The following is a 22,428-nucleotide window of genomic DNA, read 5'->3' as shown; positions in this document are numbered from 1 at the left end:
AGCATCCGCCTCCTGTGGGACTCTTTGGGGCCTCTGCCCCCCCATTGCCCCCTGCATTGGCACGCTCAGAGGCACCATCGCAGAGTAGGAACAAAGCTATTTGCCCCTGACCCCGGAGCGTTAAAAGCCTGCTTGCCTTGCTCCATTTCTGCTCTTCATTCAGAGGTCACTACCTGAAGTCAGCGCCATGCCCCTGGTCTCAGGGCTCAGCCTATGAACCAGGACCCAGTCTTCACAAAGGAAGCTGAGCCCCAGTGGGATTCAAATAAAACAGGCACATTGAGGCAGGGGCAGGGTTTATTCGACATCCAGGGTCACAAAGAAACCAAGAGGAGTCCTGACAGATAGGCAGACTGAGGAGGGATGGGAGGACACAGGCAGAGAAAAAAGCAGGTATGTATGGGGATGGCTAGAAAGCGTGGAGAAATGGACAGACAGACACCAGGTAGAGATATGTAATGTTATCAGTAAAAGGACAAGGTGGGTAGATGAGGACAGACACTGCAGGGGGAAGGACAGACAGCTGCGTGGGTGACCAGTCAAATTCATTCTCCCCAGAGAGATGCCCAGAAACATTAGCCTCTGTGACCCATGTATTAGTCACTGCTGCGCTTCCCGGGGGCTCGACCCAGCCAGCCTACGCGGGGCCACGTCTCACACCCAGATGACCCAGTGCAGCTCCAAGGTGTCTGAGAAGTGCAGGGAGAAATGCCCACAAAACCGCTCCGGTCCTTCCAGCAGAGAACAGTGGCTCACCTAGTCTAACTTCTGTACTAAGCCCAGTGACTGGTGTCTGGCGAAAGCATCCCTCAGCTGGGATTCTCAGCCCTTCCAGCTTGATGCTGAGACCTGGAGCAGCTCAACACATTTCCCTCCAAAAAGCTTTTTAATCCCAAAGGGATGTTTCCGCAAAGCCACTTCCCACAGAAAAAGATTTATTGTTTTTTAAACAAAGTAAAAAATTTTATTCTACAAACAGTGGGGGAATTCCTTCCCTCCTCCAGTAGCCCTCCCCTTTCCTTGCCCCAGGAAAAGAGGGAGGGGATGTAAAAGTGAGGGACAGAAGGAATTCCCCCGACTCCTGCTATTCTGAAATGAAACCATTTGACAGTTTCAAAAGTTTAAATAACCCATAACCCGTGAAAAAAGGGGAACCAGAAAAACTAGTGTTCCCCCTCAAAGTCCCGTCCCCCCTGAAACAGGAAGAAAAACAACCAAACAAAAACTAATCAAAATGTCTGAATGAAATTAAAATTGCTCATTTTCTTTTTAAAAATAAAATAAAAAACTGCCCCCAAAACAAACCCTAAAATGCCCAAATTTTGGACTGAATTCATAACTCCCAGATAGCTTCCCTGTGGGGCTGGACTCCCTCACGTCAGTCCTGTCCCAGGAGATGCTAAGACCTTGTCTACACTTAATGGATATGTCAGCCAGGGGTGTGAACAAAACACACAACCTAGCAACATAGCTATGCCAACAAAGCCCCAGCTGTGCGGGCAGAAAAGGGCTTGTCAGCACAACTCACGTTGTTTGGCGAGGTCACGTTCCTCCACTGGCAGAAAAACTTCTGGAGGTGCAGCGCATGCTGGCATAGCCTGCGTAGTGTAGACACAGCTAGAGACAGACCGTGCAAGTCCCTAGGCTTGCAAGCTGGGACTGTACCTAACAAAGCCAACATGTGCCTCGAAACTGTCTCCTGCACTTGAGAGATGGGTCGAAAGTTTGTTTTACAAAAAGCTTCAACAGAAAATGAACAATTTTTGTTTCTTCAACATTTTAAACTTTTTAAATTGTTTTTGTTTCAAAATTTGAAACAAGTTTTTTTCCAAAGTGTTTGTAAACAAACATTTATGTAATTAAAAAAGGATTTTCTTGCTTTTTCCTTCTCTCACTTTTTTTTTCTTTTTTTTTTTTAAATTCCCTTTCTCTCCTTTTTTACCTCACTGGGAAAAAAAAAAAAAAGGGTAGAACAATGATCACTTTTTTTTGGTTAAAACGTTTTCTCTCACTGGGAAAATGCAGACACGAGAAACAGAGGGGTTCTTCCTCCCACATTCTCCAACTTTAAAAACCTTTCAAACTCCTTTTTCCCCCATAGAAAATGCAAGAAAATAAAAATGCGAGAAAGTTGACATTTCCCCACAATTTCAAACCAAAAATTTGCAATATTTTCCCCTTCAAAATATTTTAAATTGTTAAATATTTATGGGAAGGGGGAATCTACGTGTATATAGAGATGGAACCCTATTTTTCAGCAAAACATTTTTGTCCAAAATCCAATGACACCCCCCCCCCCAGTGCTATTTATGCTAGTAACACGTATACAGCAGTAGCACACAAAGAGCACAGCAGGTTGGGGCCCACTTGGTCCAGGAGACACAGAATACCCAACCCTCCCCACCTCAAGCAGCTTGTGATCTAAGGGGTGAATTTAAAATGGAGCCACTAAACCAGATTAAATCCCTGTATGGATGCTCTTATTCAGAATTAAGGTGACGCTAATTCAGTTGATTTTAATTTACAGCCAAAATGAATTAAGCTAAACTGTATTCAGCTCACTTTAATTCTAAATAATAAAAGCATCCACACAGGGGTTTAATGCACTTTAAGGAATCTACTTTAAAAGTGAATTCAGATTAACTTTCCTGAGTAGACAGCCCGTTAGGTATCATCTACATGGGGAAATTGCATCAGTCTAACGCAGCCAACCTGCAAATTCCAACTCAGACATCCAAGCCAGAACAAACCATGGCACTGTCTCCCATTTGGGTTTAGAAGTGGCCTATTTCTAGGGTGACCAGATAGCAACTGTGAAAAAACGGGACAGGGGGTGGGGGGTAATAGGCGCTTATATAAGAAAAAGTCCCCAAAAAAGGGGCTGTCCCTATAAAGACGGGACATCTGGTCACCCTACCTATTTCAGTTTAGTTTACAATTGGGAACAGGTATTGTAGTGTCCAACGGGGTCCAGCAGCAGGTTCAAACCAATCAGCGTGTAACCCAGGGGTTGCTGTGGCCTGCCAAGCTCCCCATGCCCCCCCATTCCCCCCCCAAGTTATTTGCTGCGGCCAGCAAGCTCCCCCCCGAGAGCGCCGCGTTCCCGCGCCTCCGCCTACCTCCAGGTGCTTCCCTCCGCCAAACAGCCAGGAGGGAGGGGGGGAGGAACAGGGAGCCTCCTGCTCAGGGGAGGAGGCAGAGAAGAGGCAGGGCAGGGGCGGAGTTGGGGTGGGGATTTTGGGGAAGGGGTTGGAATGGGGGCAGGGAAGGGGTGGGAAGAGGCAGGGCAGGGGCGGGGTCTCATGGAAGAGGTGGAGTGGAGCAGGTCTGGGGGCAGTGGGGGTGCGGGGGTGTCAGTGATGCAGCCCTTGGGCCAATGTACTAGTCCTCATGTGGCCCTCATGGTGATTTGAGTTTGAGATCCCTGGTGTAACCAGTGCAACGTTCCCATGCAGGTAAAGACTAAAAGACCTTCCAGACTCTGCAGGTGGGTGAAGTGAGATGGGGTGACTTAGTAGAATGTATGCAGTGTGTAGCCACGGGCCAGCACAGCCCTCCAGCTGCCTGCAGCAGCGCACACGGGATTCAGAGGAGGCCAAGGGGTATCTTTAGGGAGCTTTCCCCAGAGCTAAGGGGCAGGAATGGAGGCCGGGCACATGGTTGTCTGTTCCCTCTGGGAGCCATGCTGACCTGAGCTGAGAGACAAGGGGAGTTGGGGTCTTTGCAAACCCCAGTCCTGACTGTAAAACGCTCCCCCAGATGCACCAGTTACTGAACGCAGTCTATGGCCTAATCACCAGTGTCTGTACCTCTGTGTTGTCAGTATGCTCCCCCTGTGGCTGGAGACATTGAGGCCCAGATGTTCAGAGCTCCCTAAGGGAACTGGGTGCCCAGTGAATGGGGAACTCAGTGCCTGAAGCCCCCAGAAAGCTTAGAAAAACTGAGTCCTGCCCACACTGACAAAAGAATAAATCTCCCATCAGTGGTGCGGCCTAGGAGGTTACAGCAGTGGGTGCTGGGAGCCAGGACTCCTGGGTTCTATCTCCAGCTCTGGGAGGAGAGTGGGGTCTAGTGGGTTAGAACAGGGGGGCTGGGAGCCAGGATGCCTGGGTTCTCTCCCCGGCTCTGGGAGGGGAAGGACCAAGCCATGGTGCCCTGCCCCATAAGCAGAGATGCAGGGAGTGCGGATTGCAGACATGCACACGTTTAATAAGACGAGGAGCCACAGAGAGCGAGTACACAATAAAAGCCAATACAGGCTGAGGGGTGGGGGCTGGGCACCTGGCCAGGAACACACAAACAGGGTGTGGGGGGGTCCCCAGTTAGGACCCACAAGCCTCAGGGAAGGGTTGGGTGGGGCCTCGCTGGGGCCCAGGCAGCAAGAAATACAGCTGAAGCGAGAAGGCACTGACGAGGGGAGACTCCAGACCCGGCTCTGCCTCTGCCCCCCACCCCAGCTTACAAGAAGGAATGTTTGGGGGGGGTGGAACCACGGGCAGGGTCTCTAACCACCCCCCAGGCACGAGTCAGGGGACACCTGTTCCCCTCTATGGGGTTGGGACAGGAGTCATGAGCCCCATCCCACCTCCACAGCTCAGCAAGGGAGCCACCTTCCCCGCCAGGGACCGGGGTGGGCTGGTCTCAGTCCCAGGGGAGCAGAGGGTGACCCCCCCCACCCCACTCCAGGGGCACTGGCATGCACCAGAGTGCACAACGAGGGGCTCAACAGCAGCCCGAGCTGTCTCCTGAGCCTTGGGGGCTGTGACGAGAGCCGGCGCCAGGAGCTGTGCCTGACGGCTGCTGGGGCCCGATCTTGATGCCATTCGCCTAGAAGAGAGAGGGGAGGTTACTCAGGTGTGCATAGGGGAGGGTGCTGCCCCCAGGGGCCCTGCAACAAGACACTGGGTCTGGGAATGGGATCCCATCACCCCTAGAAGATCTCACAGAGCTCCTGGCCCCTAGGGGAAGGGACCCAGGCATCCGAGATAGCAGCATGGGGCACTCACTCCCACAGCATATGCCTTGGAGAGGAAGTGGGAACCCAGGTGTCCAGGACAGCACTGCCAGGGCACCCCCAAGCCAGGAGACCCTGCAGGCCTTCGGGGATGAGCAATGGGGCCCAGGCTCACCTCGTTGTTGACGTCAAAGAGCCCCTGCTGAATCTTCCTGTAGATTTCCTTGGCTGTGTCAATGAAGGCCTGAAAACCCAACACATGTGGGGCTGAAAGCAGGCTGGCCTGGGGGCGTCTCTCCCCCACACCCAAGATGCACCCCCTAGCCCTGCTGTCAGCGGGGGGACTCCTGGGTGTAACAGGGTGTGGAGGGGGGACTATGGGAAGTTACCCCAGGTCCCCTCTGCCACTGGCGGCTGTCTTGGCCAAGCAGAGGGTGTGGGAATGGGGTGGGCAGAACAGGGAGGAATGGGGCGGGAGAGCAGGTGGGCAGGCGGGGGGAGGTGGTGGGAGAGCAGGTTGGGGGATGGGGCAGGAGAGCAGGTGGGCAGATGGGGAGACTGCGGGAGAGCTGGTGGTGGGTGGGAAGGGGCAGTCCGGGCCGTGATCCCAGCCCCCTTTTCCCTTGGTCACCTCCTCGACGTTGGTGGATGTCTTGGCCGAGGTCTCCATGAAGACCAGCCCGTGTTCCCGTGCGAAGGCCTCTCCCTCTGCTTTCTGCACATCCCGCCGGGACTCCAGGTCACTGCAGGGACACCAGGGGTGGGGGGTGAGCATGTCTGGGCAGGGGTCCTGCTCCAGGGAGTCCTGCCCTCGGCTGTGAAGCCTGTACTGGCAGGGCTGAACACGCTTCACCCTGGATCCCTGCACCACGCAGAGAATTCCCTCACTGAGAGCCAGCTTCCCATCTGACCCAGCAGATGCCAGCCCTGCACCCACCTACCCCCTGGGGTTCTTGCACCCCACAGAGATGAGAACCCCCCTGGCAGCTCCCCCAGCTCCTTGACAGAAGATCTCTGCATGGACCTGGCCTGGACCCCAACCCCCTCAGTTACCTCTTGTTGCCGATAAGCATGATGACCATGTTGGAGCTGGAATGCTGCCGAGCGTCCTCCAGCCACGAGGTCAGGTGGTTAAAGGTCTCCCGCCTGCAGGGCAGAGAGGGGTTGGGAGGTGCTGTGGGGATAGACAGGCTCTGAGTGTGTGAGGGAGGGGAGTGTGGGGTGAGGGAGCCAGGCCCTACCTGGTGATGTCATAGACCAGCAGCGCTCCGGCTGCACCACGGTAGTAGGAGCGGGTGATGGAACGGAAAGACTCCTGGCCGGCCTGGATGGGAGAAAAAGGGGGTGAATGCAGCTGCTCACCTGGCTCCACTTCCCTGCTGGGTCCCCCGGCTCTCCCAGTCACCCTACTCCCCTGCATCACACCCACCTCCTTCCCGTACAATCCTCCCTAGCATCCTCCACACAACCACACCCCACAGCTCCCAGCCCCATCACTCCCACTGCTCCTAGCTACCTAACCCCACACCTCCTCAGATACTTCTCCCAGCCCCATTTCTCCCCACAATTGTGAATGCAGCCTCCCCCCCAGTGTCTGCCCATCTCACCGTGTCCCAGATCTGCAGCTTGATCTGTTTGCTATCAATGTTGATCATCCGAGCCCCGAACTCCACACCTGGCAGAAAGACACAACATTGGAAACCATCAAAAGGGGGACCCAATGGGGCAGGCGCAGTATAGTACACAGCTCCGCCAGTGCTCCTCACTCCCGACCCACAGTCCTGGGCTCACCCCCTCACTCCCAACCCGCAGCCCCTGCTAGCTGAACCCTGCTGGTGGCCCTCAATCCCGGCCCGCAGCCCCTGCTAGCCGAACCCTGCCGACGGCCCTCACTCCCGACCCACAGCCCTGGGCTCACCTCCTCACTCCCAACCCGCAGCCCCTGCTAGCCGAACCCTGCCGACCCCGCCGGTGGCCCTCACTCCCGACCCACAGCCCCTGCTAGCCCAGCCCAGCCCTGTCCCCCAGCCAGCCGGTGCCCCTCACTACCGACATGCAGCCCCTGCTAGCCCAGCCCAGCCCAGCCAGCCGGTGCCCCTCAGTCCTGACCCGCAGCCCCTGCTAGCCCAGCCCCCCAGCCAGCCGGTGCCCCTCAGTCCCGACCCACAGCCCCTGCCCCCCAGCCAGCCGGTGCCCCTCAGTCCCGACCTGCAGCCCCTGCTAGCCCAGCCCAGCTCCCGAGCCAGCTGGTGCCCCTCACTCCCGACCCGCAGCCCCTGCTAGCCCAGCCCCCCAGCCAGCCGGTGCCCCTCAGTCCCGACCTGCAGCCAGCCAGTGCCCCTCACTCCCGGACCGCAGCCCCTGCTAGCCCAGCCCAGCTCCCGAGCCAGCTGGTGCCCCTCACTCCCGACCCGCAGCCCCTGCCCCCCAGCCAGCCGGTGCCCCTCAGTCCCGACCCGCAGCCCCTGCCCCCCAGCCAGCCGGTGCCCCTCACTCCCGGACCGCAGCCCCTGCTAGCCCAGCCCAGCTCCCGAGCCAGCTGGTGCCCCTCAGTCCCGACCCGCAGCCCCTGACCCCCAGCCAGCCGGTGCCCCTCAGTCCCGACCCGCAGCCCCTGCCCCCCAGCCAGCCGGTGCCCCTCAGTCCCGACCCGCAGCCCCTGACCCCCAGCCAGCCGGTGCCCCTCAGTCCCGACCCGCAGCCCCTGACCCCCAGCCAGCTGGTGCCCCTCAGTCCCGACCCGCAGCCCCTGACCCCCAGCCAGCCGGTGCCCCTCAGTCCCGACCCGCAGCCCCTGCCCCCCAGCCAGCCGGTGCCCCTCAGTCCCGACCCGCAGCCCCTGCCCCCCAGCCAGCCGGTGCCCCTCAGTCCCGACCCGCAGCCCCTGCTAGCCCAGCTCAGCCCAGCTCCCGAGCCAGCCGGTGCCCCTCACTCCCGACCCGCAGCCCCTGCCCCCCAGCCAGCCCAGCCCCCCAGTGCCCCTCACTCCCGACCCGCAGCCCCTGCCCCCCAGGCAGCCGGTGCCCCGCCCCGCTGTCACCGATGGTCAGGTCATGGACGGGCTGGAAGCGCTTGTCCGTGAACTGCAGCAGGAGACAGGATTTCCCGACACCTGGGGGCACAAAATGAGACTCTCAGGCCCGGCCCCGCCTGGGGGCTGAAGCTGCGACTCCCCCCGGCCCGCCCCCCACTCCGGGAGCGCGGGTCCAGGGGTAGGCAGTGAGCCCCTCCACCGGGGCGCCCCTCCCTCCCCGGTGGGCCCAGCGCCCCTCCCCCCGGTGGGCCCAGCGCCCCTCCCCCACCGGGGCCCCCGGTACCGGTGTCCCCGATGATGATGTATTTGAAAAGATAGGCATAAGACATGACGCCCCAACCAGGTCCGCCAAAGGCCTCTCTATCCCCGCCCAGTCTCCGACTCTACTGCTCTACATCTGGTAGCCGCTCTATCCCCACCCAGTGCCGTCTCCAGTCTCCACTGCACTATTCCAGCGCGTGGCGCCGCTCTATCCCCAGCACAGGGCCTACTCTATGCTCTACTTCTGGTACGCTCTATCCTGTATCCGGTGCCGACTCTATTATCCACTTCCGGCGCCGCTCTATCTTTGGGAGGGCTAAACTCTGTTGCTCTCCAGCCGGAAGCCGCTCTGGCCGGCCGCGCGTCCCGTTGTCCCCCACTCCCAGCTCTACGGGAGGGCTTGGGGTTTGCACCGGAAGTGACGCCAAACAGCGGTGGCTGGGGGAGAACAGTGCTGCTGGGGAGCACGGGAGGGCGTCGATTTCCGGTTCCGGGAGAGGGCTCGGGGTGGGGGGGGTGGGGGTGTCGCTTACAGACTCGGAGGCGGTGGCGGCTGCTGGGACCATGGAGGTGAGGGGGGGGGTGGCTGGGGCGTTGGGCGGCTGGGGGGGGGTGGCTGGGGCGGTGGCGGGGGGGGCCTGAGGTGGCAGGGGGGTGGCTGGGGCTTTGGGGGGCTGGGGAGGTGGCGGGGGGCTGGGGGGTGCTGAAGTCAGCCTCACACCTGTTCCACACGTAAAGGTTTTGCCGGTATCCATGTGTGACACACACACACACGTGTGCATCCCCCCTCCCCCAAATAATGGAGCCAGGACCCCCGGGTGGGGTGATGCTGACACAAAAGCACGTTTGCTGGTGCAGCTTGTTTGGCTCTGCGATCTGGCCTGAGCTGTGTCGCATTCAAATGCTATTTCTCTTGGGCTGGCATCAGGCGTGTCTCCATTAGGGCAGCGTTGGCAGCAGAGCTGCGCCGATGTCCAGCTCTGTCAGCAAATCTGTGCTAGTATAGATGAGACCTTACACCAAAGTAATGAAGGGGCTGGATTGTGACTGACACCTGCCTCCCGCTGGCATGAAACTGGCTCAGGCAGTTTGATTCGCACCTGTAAACTTACCGGCCCACCTGAGCACTCGCGAACTCACGTCACTTTGACTGAACCTGTGTAAAATCCCATCCTCAAAGAGATCTCTGCCTGTGGGTCAGGCTGAAATCCCAGATCCCTAGGCCACTTTAGAGGGACAAAAAGGCTGTGAGCCAGATCTTGTCAACACTTAAACATGGTGGTGTCATGGCCATGTCAGCAGTGTTAAGGCAGCAAACCCCTCACCCAGTGTAGAGATAGCTCTGCTGGTATAAAATGTTTGTGCTGGGGAAGTGAAACAAGCTCTTCTAGCATATCTTTTATACCAGTTTCACTGTGGCTCTTGTGGGGGGTTTTCTGGCGTAAGTGTCACACCCGTAACAGACAGCTCTGGCACTAAACCTTCTAGACCAGGGCTTTGCTTTAGCCCAGCTTATGTGGGTTAAACTGCAGGCTGTGGGCTTGTCTGGGACGCTCAGGAAAATTAATGTGAATTCATTTAAAGTGGATTAGTTAACCACATTAAATACATATGAAGATGCTTGCTCTTATTCAGAATTAAAGTGGCCTCAATTCAATTTAACCCAACTCACTTGGAAGTTAATTAAAGTGAATTAGGGCCACTTGAATAAGACTATCCACACAGGAGTTGTGTGCAGTTTAGCAAATCCACTTGAAATTTACACTTGTTGTTAAATTGGATTAACTTTTCTGAGTGTCCCATGTAGATAAACCCTTAGTGACTTGCCTCAGGTTCCACAGGGAGTCTGTGACAAAGCAGGGAGTGGAGTAACTTGTAGTTTAAATTCTTCCTGTCTCAATCTGGGTTAATTTTCAAACCTAGACAAATGCTAAAACCTTTGAAGCCAGTATGTAGCCTGGCGGCTTGTTGTGCTAGTTTAAGAGAATTGTGGAAGAAAACACAGCCTTCACTCTTAGGTTGTTTGCAACAAGTCAGAGACCGTTTATTCTCAAGCAGTTGCAAGGGGGAGAGTGCGCAGGGACAGGGATTTCCCCTTCCTAGGCAAGTCTCTGCCTGATAAACAATTAGGGCAAGCATTTATACCTTTTGTTGTATACAATAATGATCAACAGCCACGTCTTGTTTATACATATTCTTTCCTGATATCTCACTTTTCTCAGCAGTTCCTGCTACAGTCTGCATTCCATTCTTATCTAACTCAAAGTCAAAACAGCATCTCTTACAGTTTTCCCACTCGCTTCCCGCTCGCCCAGGCCCTGCCTTAAAGTCTCATGTTTAGAGTTAGCCTGACTCTTGCTCTATTCCTAAGAAACTAAGATGTCTGCATTCAAATTCCCTTTATCCCTTTTTCCACTTCCACAGGTTGGTTTAAATTTAGTTAAACCAGAACAGAAGCATGTGGGGGGCCTTATCTCCCATTAAAGCCAGTTTATTTTGAGTTGGTTAACTGATTATTTTGGGTGGCCCCAAACTGAAATGTACCTGCTTTAATCCGTAAGGAGGGCATCTGTACAAGGCTCAGCACCAGGGTAACTGAATTGGTTTGGAAAATGGTTCAAGTAAATCCCTGGCACTTTTAATTGATTTTAAGGCCAACAGGGACCCTGTGTGTCACAGACCAGAGAATTCCTCCCAGTTCCCTCTGGAAGGTCTCTGGGCTGTCTCTGAAGCCCTCATGAGATGGAGATTCCACCACCTCCCTTGGGAGTTTGTCCTCGTGGTTAATTACCCTCATTGTTAAAAAACAAACAAAAAAACCCCAAAATGGTGCCTGATTTTCAACCTGGAATGTGCCTAGCCCAGCTTCCAGGGCAGGTGAGGCTGGCATGGTTGCCTGTGTCTTACTGGAAAGCCCCATTAACACCCCCGGGGCTCCTTCGAAAGGCCCAGCTGCAGATGGCAAGGGCAGGTATTTGCCTCTCGCTGCTGCCTGGACTGGGTGCCAGTCACCCCATGTACAGGGCTGAATTCCATAGCGAGGGCTCGTGGGCTGGGGTTTGCCTAGAGACTGAAGACACAGGCTGCTCTGCTCCCCCTCCCTCACCAGCCCACATCTCTTCTCTCCCCCATAGTTCCCTGGAGGAAACGACAATTACCTGGCCATCACAGGGACGGCCCATCCCTTCCTGTCGGGGGCGGAGGTGAGAAAACAGGTGATGGATTTGGGGTGGGAGCTGAGCAGAGCAGGGTCTGCGGGAGGAGGCACATGGACTGAGGCTAGAGCTGGGAGACCCAGGCTCACCTGGGAATGATCGACTAGCAGAGGCAGAGAGAGGAAACCAAGACGGTTCCTTCAGCAGCATTGGGAGAAGGAGCTGTGGCTCGGCCAGAGGGACCTGTCCAGGCTGGGCCCGGCTCAGGGTGGAAGAGGCTGCCTGCTGGCACTGCAGACCCCCGCGGAGGTGCATTGGTCCCTGAAGCGGGGAAAATGTTGCTGCCCCAGTGGGATTTGCTGGGGTGAAGCAGGGGGGCTGGAGCCCAGAGCTTGGTCGTGGAGCCATGTGGCTGACGCTGGTGGGACCCCAGGGGGTCTGGTTCACTGAAGGGATTTGTCCGAGGGACGGTTTAAAAGATGGGGCGTAGCACAGATCCTCTGGATCACTATGGGGCACCAGGATGATAGAGCTGGGCCCTGGCTGGGGGAGGGGTAGTGAGGGACACCAGGGAGATGGGGGCTGGGCCTTGGCCGGGGGAGGGGGCAGGTGGCATCGAGTTCAAGTCTCCGACCTCTCTGTAGACGTTCCACACCCCCAGCCTGGGGGATGAGGAGTTTGAGATCCCGCCCATCTCCCTGGACGCCGACCCCTCGCTAGCTGTCTCAGACGTGGTGGGGCACTTCGATGACCTGGGGGACCCCAGCAGCGCACCGGACACCGGCTTCTCCACCCAGTATGGCGTGCAAGCTCTCGACATGCCCGTGGGCATGAACCACAGCCTCATGGAGCAGGGCGGCGGGCTCCTGACGGGGGGGCTGGCCATGGTGAGGGGCTGGGGCTGGGCAGGGGAGGGCGGGTTGCTTTGCAAGGCGCTGCCCTGTAGTGCCTGGCTGTGGGGTGTGGAGGAGCCTGGGCCCCCCAGGGGCTGGCTTGGGATGTACGTGCTGGGGGGGGAGGGGCGGGGCAGGGCTGGTGCCCTCTAGCAGCAGGCTGGGGTATTGCAGGGGGCTGGTGTGCCTGGGCCTGCATCGGGGGAGGGGCAGTTCCCCCCAGCGCTGGTCCCTCAGTTTTGTGTCTGCCCCTCCAGGACCTGGATCACTCCATGGGCACCCAGTATAGCACCAACCCGCCTGTCACGATAGATGTGCCCATGAGCCCTGGGGCACTGATGGGGCATGGCCAGCTGACGACCATTGACCAGTCCGAGCTGAGCTCCCAGCTGGGCCTGAGCCTGGGGGGCAGCTCCATCCTACCGCCCGCTGCCCAGTCGCCCGAGGAGCGGCTCTCCACCACGCCCTCGCCCACCAGCTCCCTGCAGGAAGACGAGCCCGAGGAGTTCAGACGGGTGAGATGCTGCTGGTGCCCCGGGCTGTGCCCCCCTCCACGGGCAGTGCTGGCACCCCTTGTGTCTGTTTCCCCACCGCCCCCCATGGGCTCTGCTGCGGCGCTCTCTCTCACACACACACACGCCAGCGTCTGGTGCTCTCTCCTGCCCTCCCTCCCCCTCGCCTGGCTCTGCCAGTGCCCAGCCCTCTTGCCCGCCCCTTGCTCCTTCCCCCACGGGTTTTGCTGGGGCCCATGGCTCCTGGCCTTTTGGCTCCCACTTGCGTGCTGCTGAAGGTGATGCCTGTCTCCAGCAGCAGGTGCCGGCCCAGAAGGCAGCGCCGGTGGTGCTGGACGCGGGGCGGAAGCAGAAGCCCGCCAAGAAGCAGAAGAAGAAGAAGGACCCGAATGAGCCGCAGAAGCCGGTCTCAGCCTACGCCCTGTTCTTCCGTGACACACAGGCTGCCATCAAGGGCCAGAACCCCAACGCCACCTTTGGGGAGGTCTCCAAGATTGTGGCCTCCATGTGGGACAGCCTGGGCGAGGAGCAGAAACAGGTGGGGGTGGCATGGGGGGGGACTGCGGTGGGGAGGGCCATGGGGGTCTGGGGGGAAGAGCACAGGCAGGTGAGGGCTGGGGATGGGAGGAGTGGGGGTGGGGCTGGGGGTGGGCCAGGCTAGGAGCAGGGTGGTGGGGTGGGCTTTGCTGCTCAGTCCCTGTCCTTCCTTGCCAGGTTTACAAGAGGAAGACGGAGGCGGCGAAGAAGGAGTATCTGAAGGCACTGGCGGCTTATCGGGCTATCCAGGTGTGTCAGATAAGGGGGTCAGGCCTCCATCTCCCTGCCACAGCTGGCCTGGTCTGCTCCCTTCTCCCCTGCCAAGTCCCTTTGCAGCCCCTCAGCAGGACACTCACCATCTGTCCATGTCGCTGTCTGTCCCTTATCAGGTGTGCCCTGGTAGTGCAAAGGGCCAGCCGGGCATGGGGACCCACTGCACTTGGCGCTGTATGTATAGTCTCAGGCCGAGGGCAGGGGCTGGCAGCAAGTGGCCGCTCTGTGCCCTGCAGTTCTGAAGGCGGGCTGGGCTCAGCTGACAGAGGGGGCTGGACGAGGAGCAGGGGGGAATGAGGTGGAGATGGAGGAGGAGGGAGTGGGTCAGAGAAAACGGCTGAGGGAATTCAGCAAAACTGTAACAAGTTCTCGGAAGGTCCCTGCTTCAGCTGCTTCTCCCCCACCCCCCAGGAGGCTCCGGCTTGTCTGTTCTCCCCTGGGTTGCTGCAGGGAGGAGGGTTCAGAGTCCCCCCACTTTCCTGCTTTCTCTACTCTTGGGCTAATCTTCCCTCTCCTTCTCCGCAGACAGCAGCTGAGACGGCAGAGCTGGACCTGAACCCAGTGCCGCCCCCAGCAGCTCCCCAGCCAGCGCCAGCTCCAGCCCCCACGCCCCCCTCGCCAGCCCCCACGCCCCCTGCCCCCTTGCCGGTTCTGGAGTCCCCACCGGCTGCCCCCCAGCCAGCACCCAGCGCTGGGAACCTCTGCTCGCCACCGCCAGCCCAGCCCAGCTTCACCAAGATCATCATCCCCAAGCAGATGCTGCCCTCGTCGCTGGCCGTGTCCTCGCAGGGCGGTGTGGTCACTGTCATCCCCGTCACCTCCGTCACCTCCAGGGGGCTGCAGCTGGGCACGGGCGCCACCCAGATAGTTACCCGCTCTGTGCTGCAGGCTGCAGCTGCGGCTGCAGCTGCTGCCTCCTCCATGCAGCTGCCCCGGCTCCAGCCCCCACCCCTGCAGCAGATGCCCCCGCCCCAGCCCCCTGCCCAGCAGGTCGCTGTCCTGCAGCCCCCCCCGCCCCTGCAGGCCATGCAGCAGCCTGCCCTACAGCAGAAGGTGCGGCTCCACCTGCAGCAGCAGCCCCCGCCCCTGCAGATCAAGATCCTACCTCCACCAGCCCTGCAGATCCAGCCTGTCACCCTGCAGCCTGAGGAGGCCAGTCCTGAGCGGCCCAGCCCAGAGCCCCAGGGCTCCCCGGAGCCCGTGGAGATGATCACGGCTGACGTGGTGCCTGAGGTGAGGGAGGGGGCCCTGCTCCTAGAAGTGGGGAGGGCTGGGCGGAGACATGGTGCCTCCTGTGTCCTTGTCCTTCTGCCCCGCCCCGTGGTCGATGGGGGGGCTGGTAGGGCCAAGACCCAGCCCAGTCAGTGCTGAGGGGTCTCTGAGAGGCCATGGGGTGGGGCAGACTGGAGGGGTGTAGATGACCCAGGGGTTCTCTGTGTGGGTCGTGGAGAGGTGACGTGGGGGGACAGGCTGCGTGCAGGGAGTCTGGGGGGATGTGTGGGGTTGCGGAGGGGTGGTAGGCTGGGTGCAGGGGGTCTGGGGGGGATGTCTGGGGTTGCGGAGGGGTGGTGTGGGGGGATAGGCTGGGTGCAGGGGGTCTGGGGGGATGTCTGGGGTTGCGGAGGGGTGGTGTGGGGGGATAGGCTGGGTGCAGGGGGTGGTGGAGGGAAGTGTGGGGTTGTGGAGGGTTGATAGGAGGGATAGGCTGGGTGCGGGGGGTCTGGAGGGATGCTGTGGGGGCATGTGTGGGGTTGTGGAGGGGTGAGAGGTCGGGTGCGTGAGGTCGTGGAGGGTTGAGGCAGGACTGGCCTGGCAGGGGGCAGGGCCATGATTTGGGCAGAAGCCTTGAGGCCTCGCTCCGCAGCCAGTGACGGTCTTTCCCCCCTCATGTCCAGGTGGAGTCCCCGACGCAGATGGACGTGGAGCTGGTGTCAGAGTCGCCCATGGGGCTGTCGCCCCGGCCCCGCTGCGTGCGCTCTGGCTGTGACAACCCGCCTGTCAGCAGCAGCGACTGGGACAACGAGTACTGCAGCAGCGAGTGTGTTGTCAAGCACTGCAGGTGAGGGGGGTGGGCTGTGCCTCCCCAACCTTCTCCTCCCCTCTGTCCTCGTGCAGGTGGCAGGGACCTGGACGCCCCTCCTGCCTGCTGACGCTCACACTCGCTCTGTCTCCCTTCGCAGGGACGTGTTCCTAGCGTGGCTGGCTTCCCGTAACTCCAACAACAGCGTGGTGTTTGTGAAGTGACCGTCGCGGCAGGGGTGCAGAGTGCCCCCCTTCAGAGTGTGGGGCAGTGCCTGGCCCAGACACTGCAGGACAGCGGGCGAGCCCGGCACAGACACTGCAGGGGACCATGGGGGACGATGTCCCCTAGGGGTGGGCGGGAGGTGGGGTGCAGGCACAGGGATGGCACAGACTTTGCCCTTTCTACAGGCCATGCCTCTGGAGCTGATTAAAGTGGGAGGGGCTGGAGCTTTGTGAACTGCTTATTGGGGAGAGGGTCGGGGGGGGGGGACAGGCTAGCTGCTGGTGATCCCCATCATCACCCTGTTGCCTGGCCTGGGTCCCCTTCAGCCAGGAGTTGGGAGCGGAATGGGCTCTGGGGGGGCTGCCTGTGCCCAGCGCCAGCAGCTGCCACCAGTCCCAGGGAGTGAGGCCCAGCACCAGTTTTCTTGTTTTATTACGAAATAGCCCTGTCCCCCCATCCCCTACATGTTCTTGGGCTTGGAGATGATCCCGTCTGGGTAGCGCTGCTTGAACTGGGCCACCACATCAGGGTCCAGGAGGTGGATGCCATCCAACTGGTTGCCCAGGGTGATCCTGGCAAAGAGAGAGGGCAGGGTTAGAGGGTGGGGGGTCCTAGTGTCCGGGGTGGGGGGGAAACACTCACCAGTTGGGCTGCACATTATGAGGGCGGCCAAACAGCTCGATCTTGCGGGTGCCAGGAGAGAGGCGCTCGATCATGCCATAGATCTCATCTGGCTTGTGACTGGTGGAACGGACCTGCAAGAGGTGGTGGCCATGGGGGAGCTGTGGGGAGCAGGGAAAGAGCCCTGGCCACTCCCAGCAGGGGGGCCAGAGTGTGGGGAGGGGCTGAACTCACCTCAGCTACGATGACATCGCAGTCCAGGCCCCGGTTGAAGCCTTGGGGGTTCCCTTTGACCCCCACCTGTACAGGAGAGAGAGAGAGGCTGAGCCAGGTGCTGGGGAGACCCCCCCCATATTACCTGGTCCAAGGCAGTGCTCCCCCATACCAGGCAGTGCTCCTTCCCATGGTTCAGCCAGTGCCCCGTCCGCCCCGTGCGGATGATTCGCTGCAGCTGGTTGGTTTTCACCCAGATGATCTCGTCCACCCGCTCGTACCTGGGGCAGAAGGAGAGGGGGTTAGGGGCTAGGCTAGAGGGGGCAGTGGCATGGGGGGGGGTGAGGGAGACAGACACTTACCCCCAGAGATTGAGGCACTCGCGTCCCAGCTCCATGGCCCTGGGGGGAGAGCAGGGCAGGGGTGAGATGCTCTACTGACCCAGGCACCCTTTCAACCTAGCCTAGACCCCCCCCCTCCGTTGCCACACCACACAGTGACGCACAGACTGCCTGTCCCGCAGCCTGACCCACCCCAGGAGCCGTAGCAGGCTCACCCACCTCCCCCCCCTGCCTAGTACCAGCTGGTGACCCAGAGCCTCTGCTGCATGCCCCACCTGTACTGGCTGGTGACCCAGAGGCTCAAGCCCTGCCCCCGCCCCCCCATACCGGCCAGTGACCCAGAGGAAGAGAAACCCTTCGTCCTGCAGGACGGGGATGTTGAGGCGCCGCATCTCGTCATCGGTCAGGGTGCCGTAAGGCAGCTCCATGTGGATGTCCCAGGGCGGGTCAGCCATGACCACCGCGAACTTGCCCAGAATGCTGACATCCAGATAGCGGATGTCGCAGCAGATCCACTGGGGGGGGAAGGGGGGTGTCAGAGAGAAACCAAAACTCCCTATCCCCAAGGAGAATGGCCTCCAGCCGCTGATGGCACAGCAGGGAGCCTCCACCTCACACTGGGCTCCCCAGAGCCGCCTCGTCCCACAGCTCACCAGCCTCTGTGCCCCTCTCCAGAGCCCTGACAGCCCCACCCCCATAACGCTGCCCAGAGCCCCCTCATCACCCCAAACCCTTCCCCAGAGACAGGACAGTCTCACCCCTGTAATGCTGCCCAGAGCCCCCCACCAAACCTTTCCCCAGAGATCTGACAGCTGCGCTGCCCAGAGCCCTGCTGTCCCATACCACTTCCTCCCTAACCCCCCACCCCCTTTGATTTGCCCAGACATTCCTCCCACCTGCCAGCGATACCTGCGGGGGGAAGAGACGGTCGATGCTGGGGTCCCCACCCACTGCCTGAGGCAGCACCAGCTCCTGGCCAGCGTTGTGGTCGCGCCCCCCAGAGGCGTCCAGGTCGGCACAGGCATCAATCTCATAGTGGACGTACTTGCAGGTGTCCATGTGGAAGCAGGTGTTGAGGAAGGAGCAGTCGCCCAGAGACTCGTCCGTGTGCTTGTTAATGATGCGCCTGTGGGGAGAGCGGGAAACGACAGACATGGAACCCAGGAGTCCAGGTGTCCGACTTGCCGTTCCCCCCACTAGACCACTCCCCTCCCAGAGGCAGGGACAGAACCCAGGAGTCCCGGCTCCCAACGCCCCCTGCTCTAACCCACCAAACCCCACTCCCCTCCTCAAGCCTGGGACAGAACCCAGGTGTCCTGGCTCCCAGCCCCGGTGCTGGCTCTCACCTGAAATGCAGTTTGCGGCAGGGCCGCTCAGCATCTGTGGCTTTCATACACTCCTCCTTGGTGCCATAGTCACAGAACTCCTGTACCTGGGCGCGGCCTCGTGAGCGGAACTTCTCCACGATTGACTGCTCCTTGGCCGTGGTTGTGTTCAGCAGCTCCAGGATCTCCTGGCTCACCTGGGGTGGGGGGAGAGCAGTGAGAAGGACCCAGGAATCCGGGGTTCCCTTCCCCCCACTCCTACCCCAGTCCCCTCCCAGAGCCAGGGATACAACCCAGGAGTCCTGACTCCCAGTCTCCCCACCACCCTGCTCCTCCCTGTGGGAATAACTGCGGTCTAGCAGACCTTCCCCAACTGCTGGAAACTGGGTAAGGGTTCATAAATGGTCACAATAGCCTGTACCAATGAACGTTGTTAACGAGGTGCGGAAAGGAAACAGACTGTATTGGTCCAGAGAAAAAAGGTCTCAGGATCCCACCCCAAGCCAGGGTTGAGATCATGTTTGCTCCAACCCACTAGACTCCACTGCCCTCCCAGAGCCACGGAGCGATCCCAGCACTGGGCCCCCCAGCCTGTGTTGAGGCTAGGATCCAGGTGTCCAGCTGGTACCTTCTTGCTCTGCTGCTCCTTGGTGGACTGCTGGCTCAGCAGGCTCTCGATCTCCAGGTCCAGGTCCGATGCCTGCTTCCGAGACTTCTTGGCTGGCTCCTTGGCCAGCTCCGAGGTGGTCAAGGCAGAGGGGGTGGCACCAGCTGGGGAAGGAATGGCACCCCCAGCATCCTGCTCCGCCCAGCGCTTCTGGCCCCCAGTGCTGCCTGGTTCAGTGGGGCCTTTCCTCTCAGCCACAGCGCCCATCATGGCGGAGAGCTTGGAGTGGTCAGCATAGGTGACCAGAGTGGGCTGCTCCTCGTCGTCCTGCAGCAGTCCCCGGCGCACCTCGATCAGCTCCTGAGCCGCAAACTTCTGCAGTAGGCTCTCCACGCTGTGCTGGGTGATGGGGGCCTCCGGCTGTGGGACAGACAGGGTCACGGGGTGGGGCAAGTGTGAAGAGAGATGGGGTCACCCTAGTGCCTGGCAGGGTGGAGAGACAGGGTCCCCCATGTGGGGAGAGATGGAGTGCAGCATGGGGAGGCAGGATGGTCAAACTGGAGGGAGGGTGGGGGGCATCTGTCAGAGGATCAGCCAACCCAGGGAACAAAGGAACACCAAACAGGAAACAAAGCAGGCGTTGCTGGGGGAAGGCGGGTGTGTTTTCACATGGATGGGTGGTGGAGGGGAATGGGGCTGGGTCCCATGGGACCAGCAGCAAGAGGGAGGGACCGGGCTCTCACTGTGGAGATGGCCAGGCAGATGGAGAGGGCATCGGTGGGCAGCGCCAGCCCCAGGTCCGAGAGGTGATGCAGCAGCTTCTTCTCCAGCTCAGGGTCAGTGGCCAGCTCTCTAGCTGCGGTGCTGAGTGTGGGGGCTGCGGGCACTGGGCTGTCGCTGCGGAAGGGTGACGCAAGCTCTGGGTTCCTGAGGTCTGGGGAGAGAGATGGGGTGAGGCTGGTGATGTCTGAGTACCGAGAGGTGACACCCCCTTCCCCACCTACTGCCCTGGCACTTGCCCACAACACCAAATCCCCCACCTCACCCCAATCCCAACCATCGCAGCCAATCAGTCCTGCCCCCTTCCCCACTGCCTCTCACCCCTGTGCCAGTGGATCCAGCTGGGGTCTCTGCTGCAGCTGCTGTCGACCCCCCTAGTGCCCCAACCCCATGGCTTCTCCTGCCACCCTGGCCCCCAATGCCTCCTGCATTCCTGACCCCCTGTATCCCCAGCACCTTGTTGCCCCAGTGCCCTTTGGGGACCACTTGAGCCCAAAATGCCCTTGAACGTCTGACCCCAACACAAGGGTCCTGCTTCTGCCACTGCTGCAGCCACCCTCTGGCCCTGCCTCATGGTTCCTAATCCCCCTGGCCCAGTACCCCTGCATCTGCCCATCTGATCCAGTCATGGCCTTGCTGACCTTTGACCCCCACAGTGCCCCTCGATCTCACAGCCAAGGGATCTAGCCTGCACCCCCCCACACGACCATCTACCTCCCTGAGCCCCCACTTCCCCGGCCAAACCCCAGTCCCCACCGAGCCTTGTGCCCGCCGCCCCATGTCCATTGTGCCCGTTGCCTCCCCTAGTTACCCCTGACCCCTTGGTATCCTCTGGGCCCCAGTTCCCCACTCGTGCCACTTGCCCTTTGGCCCTGCGACCCCCCCTGACCCCCCAGGGGATCCTGCCGGTGTCACCACTGCCCCCACGTGTCCTTTGCCTCCTGACCCTCTTCCCGTTGCCCCTGACCTACTTGCATCATCAATGCCCTATGAGTGGCCACGACCCCGTGCCCTTTGACCCCTGAACTACATGGCCCCGCGCTGCCCTTTGACCCCCACTGCCCCCCCAACTCCTCACCCAGCGGATCCTGTTTCCGCCGCCGCTGGAGCCGCTCCCGCAGCGAGTCCAGCTGCTTCTTGTGGGCCTGGATCGAGCTCCACGTGTCCGACATGGTCCGGCCCGGCCCGGGCTCTCCGGCCCCGCCGCCCTTTCCCGCTCAGGCAGCCCCAGGCACCGGGCGGACCGATGCTGCTCACCCGAGCCGCGCAAAAAGCAGTAACCGGAAATGCCTCGGGGGGATTGAGATAAGGAGCGCGCACTTCCGGTTTCTGCCCACACCTCGAATCCGCCGTGGCCATCATGTATACTGGCAAGCAAGGTTATGGGGGGTTGCGTAGAGAGCGGCCATCTTGGTTAGGGGTATTTTTTTTAAAGCCGCCATCTTGGTTATCTTTGTTTTAAAAGCAGCCATCTTATTTACTGGCAAACGACGGCCATCTTGGTTTTAAAGCCTCACGGCGGCCATTTTTGACTGGGGATGGCTTGGCTGCCATCTTGTTTACTGGCACCGAGGCGCTTAGCCGCGCTATAGCAGCCATCTTTGTTACTGGCACAAAGGCTTTGGCCCTTGTTGGCTATACTTGGACTCCACACCAGCCTCACAGGGCAGTGGTTGTAGCCATGTTGGTGTCTGGCCCCCATCTGAAGTGGCACCCCCTGTTGGTCTCTCACATCAAGGCGGTGAATAGAAGGTGTGGCAATCTCACTGCGAAGCTGTGGCGACCATGTTGGTTACTGGCACCAGAGCATTCCTTCCCCAAGCCACAAGCCCTGCTGTCAATGCAGTGGACCTGTGGAGGCAGCCATCTTGGTCACTGGCCCCTGGGCGCAAAACCCGTCCCACTGGTGACTGGGGGCAGCTGCTTTTCGCAGACACTAGGGAGGCCGTTCTGGCACGAAGGAGCATGGTAGTGAGCACCTGGCACTGACCCGATCCTGGGGGCTGACAGACAAACCCAGTGATAGTGACCAGCTGTGGGCAGGGATGAGGGCCTAACCCTGCTCCCTCTTCTGTTGCAGCTTCTCCTTTCCCTGGCATGCTTTAGGCTGGTTGAAGGATAACATTTGCCATTCCTCCAGCCCCTTTGTGTCCCCAGGCACATCACCCCCTCAACATGCAGCCACCTCTGGAGGGCAGCAGAAGAGTTTCGGGCAGCAGAAAACACCCCTGGGTGTTTGCCCCATGTGGAGCATAGGGGGGCGCCAGATTGCCAGGCAGTTCACACCCTAGGATTCAGGATGCCTGAGTTCCAGTCCCAGTTCCGCCACAGACTCACTGTCCTTGAATCTAGCCCTAGGTCCCTCCTGGGGGTAAAGAACTCTTCCCTCCCCCTGACTTTAGCATGGCACCTGGGCTGAGGGGGCAGCTAATCTGCCGTGGTGAGGGGGCTGGAGAGAGACAGGAAGAGCTGGCAGATGCAGGAGGGAGGGAAAATGAAACAGGGATGGCAAGATAGGAGGGGAGGGAAGAACAGCTGAGTTGGAGAAGGAAGGGGGGATGACTCTGGGGATTAGCGGTGGCTGGACGTTCCCCTCATCAGAGGCCTCCCAAGCAGCTCTGGCTGGATCAGGCTCAAGCAGCTGAGGAGCATTATGTGAAACTGGCAGGGGAGGGGA

The 22,428-nt window shown here is 59.9% G+C and overlaps 3 protein-coding genes across 9 annotated transcripts; 1 reads left to right on the top strand and 2 right to left on the bottom strand.

Moving 5' to 3' along the window:
- Positions 1-4,188: 4,188 nt before the first annotated feature.
- Positions 4,189-8,619, bottom strand: RAB2B (RAB2B, member RAS oncogene family). Of its 3 annotated transcripts, none has more exons than XM_048834298.2 (8): positions 8,408-8,619; positions 7,995-8,066; positions 6,562-6,629; positions 6,196-6,278; positions 6,008-6,100; positions 5,586-5,697; positions 5,130-5,198; positions 4,189-4,827 (listed from the first exon to the last, which is right to left on the bottom strand). In XM_048834298.2, exons 3-8 carry the CDS (start codon positions 6,607-6,609, stop codon positions 4,723-4,725), a joined length of 510 nt encoding a protein of 169 aa, XP_048690255.1. In that variant the 5' UTR covers positions 6,610-6,629; positions 7,995-8,066; positions 8,408-8,619; the 3' UTR covers positions 4,189-4,722. The 3 variants fall into 3 exon arrangements, with proteins under 3 accessions (XP_048690255.1, XP_074975087.1, XP_048690254.1); XM_075118986.1 differs by having other exon boundaries at positions 8,480-8,619; XM_048834297.2 differs by lacking the exon at positions 8,408-8,619 and adding an exon at positions 8,272-8,401.
- Positions 8,620-8,700: 81 nt separating this feature from the next.
- Positions 8,701-16,088, top strand: TOX4 (TOX high mobility group box family member 4). 5 transcript variants are annotated; one of them, XM_075118982.1, is made up of 9 exons: positions 8,701-8,819; positions 11,384-11,464; positions 12,049-12,291; positions 12,555-12,812; positions 13,108-13,347; positions 13,524-13,595; positions 14,145-14,852; positions 15,515-15,678; positions 15,800-16,088. In XM_075118982.1, the coding sequence occupies exons 1-9, from the start codon at positions 8,814-8,816 to the stop codon at positions 15,861-15,863; spliced, it is 1,836 nt and encodes a 611-aa protein (XP_074975083.1). In that variant the 5' UTR covers positions 8,701-8,813; the 3' UTR covers positions 15,864-16,088. The 5 variants fall into 5 exon arrangements, with proteins under 5 accessions (XP_074975083.1, XP_074975082.1, XP_074975085.1 ...); XM_075118981.1 differs by having other exon boundaries at positions 13,105-13,347; XM_048834295.2 differs by having other exon boundaries at positions 8,702-8,819; positions 11,384-11,452.
- A 190-nt stretch (positions 16,089-16,278) lies between these two features.
- METTL3 (methyltransferase 3, N6-adenosine-methyltransferase complex catalytic subunit) lies at positions 16,279-21,038 on the bottom strand. Its single transcript, XM_048834296.2, has 11 exons — positions 20,830-21,038; positions 19,715-19,905; positions 18,993-19,391; positions 18,386-18,561; positions 17,949-18,165; positions 17,367-17,554; positions 17,061-17,099; positions 16,871-16,979; positions 16,720-16,785; positions 16,507-16,619; positions 16,279-16,436 (listed from the first exon to the last, which is right to left on the bottom strand). Exons 1-11 carry the CDS (start codon positions 20,921-20,923, stop codon positions 16,325-16,327), a joined length of 1,704 nt encoding a protein of 567 aa, XP_048690253.2. The 5' UTR covers positions 20,924-21,038; the 3' UTR covers positions 16,279-16,324.
- Between the last annotated feature and the right edge of the window lie 1,390 nt (positions 21,039-22,428).

The sequence above is a fragment of the Caretta caretta genome, chromosome 13, assembly GCF_965140235.1.
Source record: "Caretta caretta isolate rCarCar2 chromosome 13, rCarCar1.hap1, whole genome shotgun sequence".
NCBI lineage: Eukaryota > Metazoa > Chordata > Testudines > Cheloniidae > Caretta > Caretta caretta.
Note: the sequence above shows the minus strand (reverse complement) of the source record. Positions and strands in the feature narration are given on the sequence as shown.

Coding starts and splice junctions, on each gene's coding strand:
- METTL3 (XM_048834296.2), bottom strand. CDS start 20,923: ATGTCGGACACGTGGAGCTCGATCCAGGCCCACAAGAAGCAGCTGGAC. Junction 17,555..17,948: donor ACCGTCTCTTCCCCCCGCAG/GTATCGCTGGCA, acceptor TTCCCCCCCCAG/TGGATCTGCTGCGACATCCG. Junction 16,980..17,060: donor GAGTGCCTCAATCTCTGGGG/GTAAGTGTCTGT, acceptor CTTCTGCCCCAG/GTACGAGCGGGTGGACGAGA.
- TOX4 (XM_075118981.1), top strand. Junction 13,348..13,523: donor TGGGCGAGGAGCAGAAACAG/GTGGGGGTGGCA, acceptor CTTCCTTGCCAG/GTTTACAAGAGGAAGACGGA. Junction 15,679..15,799: donor TGTGTTGTCAAGCACTGCAG/GTGAGGGGGGTG, acceptor CTCCCTTCGCAG/GGACGTGTTCCTAGCGTGGC.
- RAB2B (XM_048834297.2), bottom strand. CDS start 8,317: ATGTCTTATGCCTATCTTTTCAAATACATCATCATCGGGGACACCG. Junction 5,698..6,007: donor ATGCTTATCGGCAACAAGAG/GTAACTGAGGGG, acceptor GTGTCCCTGCAG/TGACCTGGAGTCCCGGCGGG. Junction 4,828..5,129: donor TCTTTGACGTCAACAACGAG/GTGAGCCTGGGC, acceptor TCTCTCTTCTAG/GCGAATGGCATCAAGATCGG.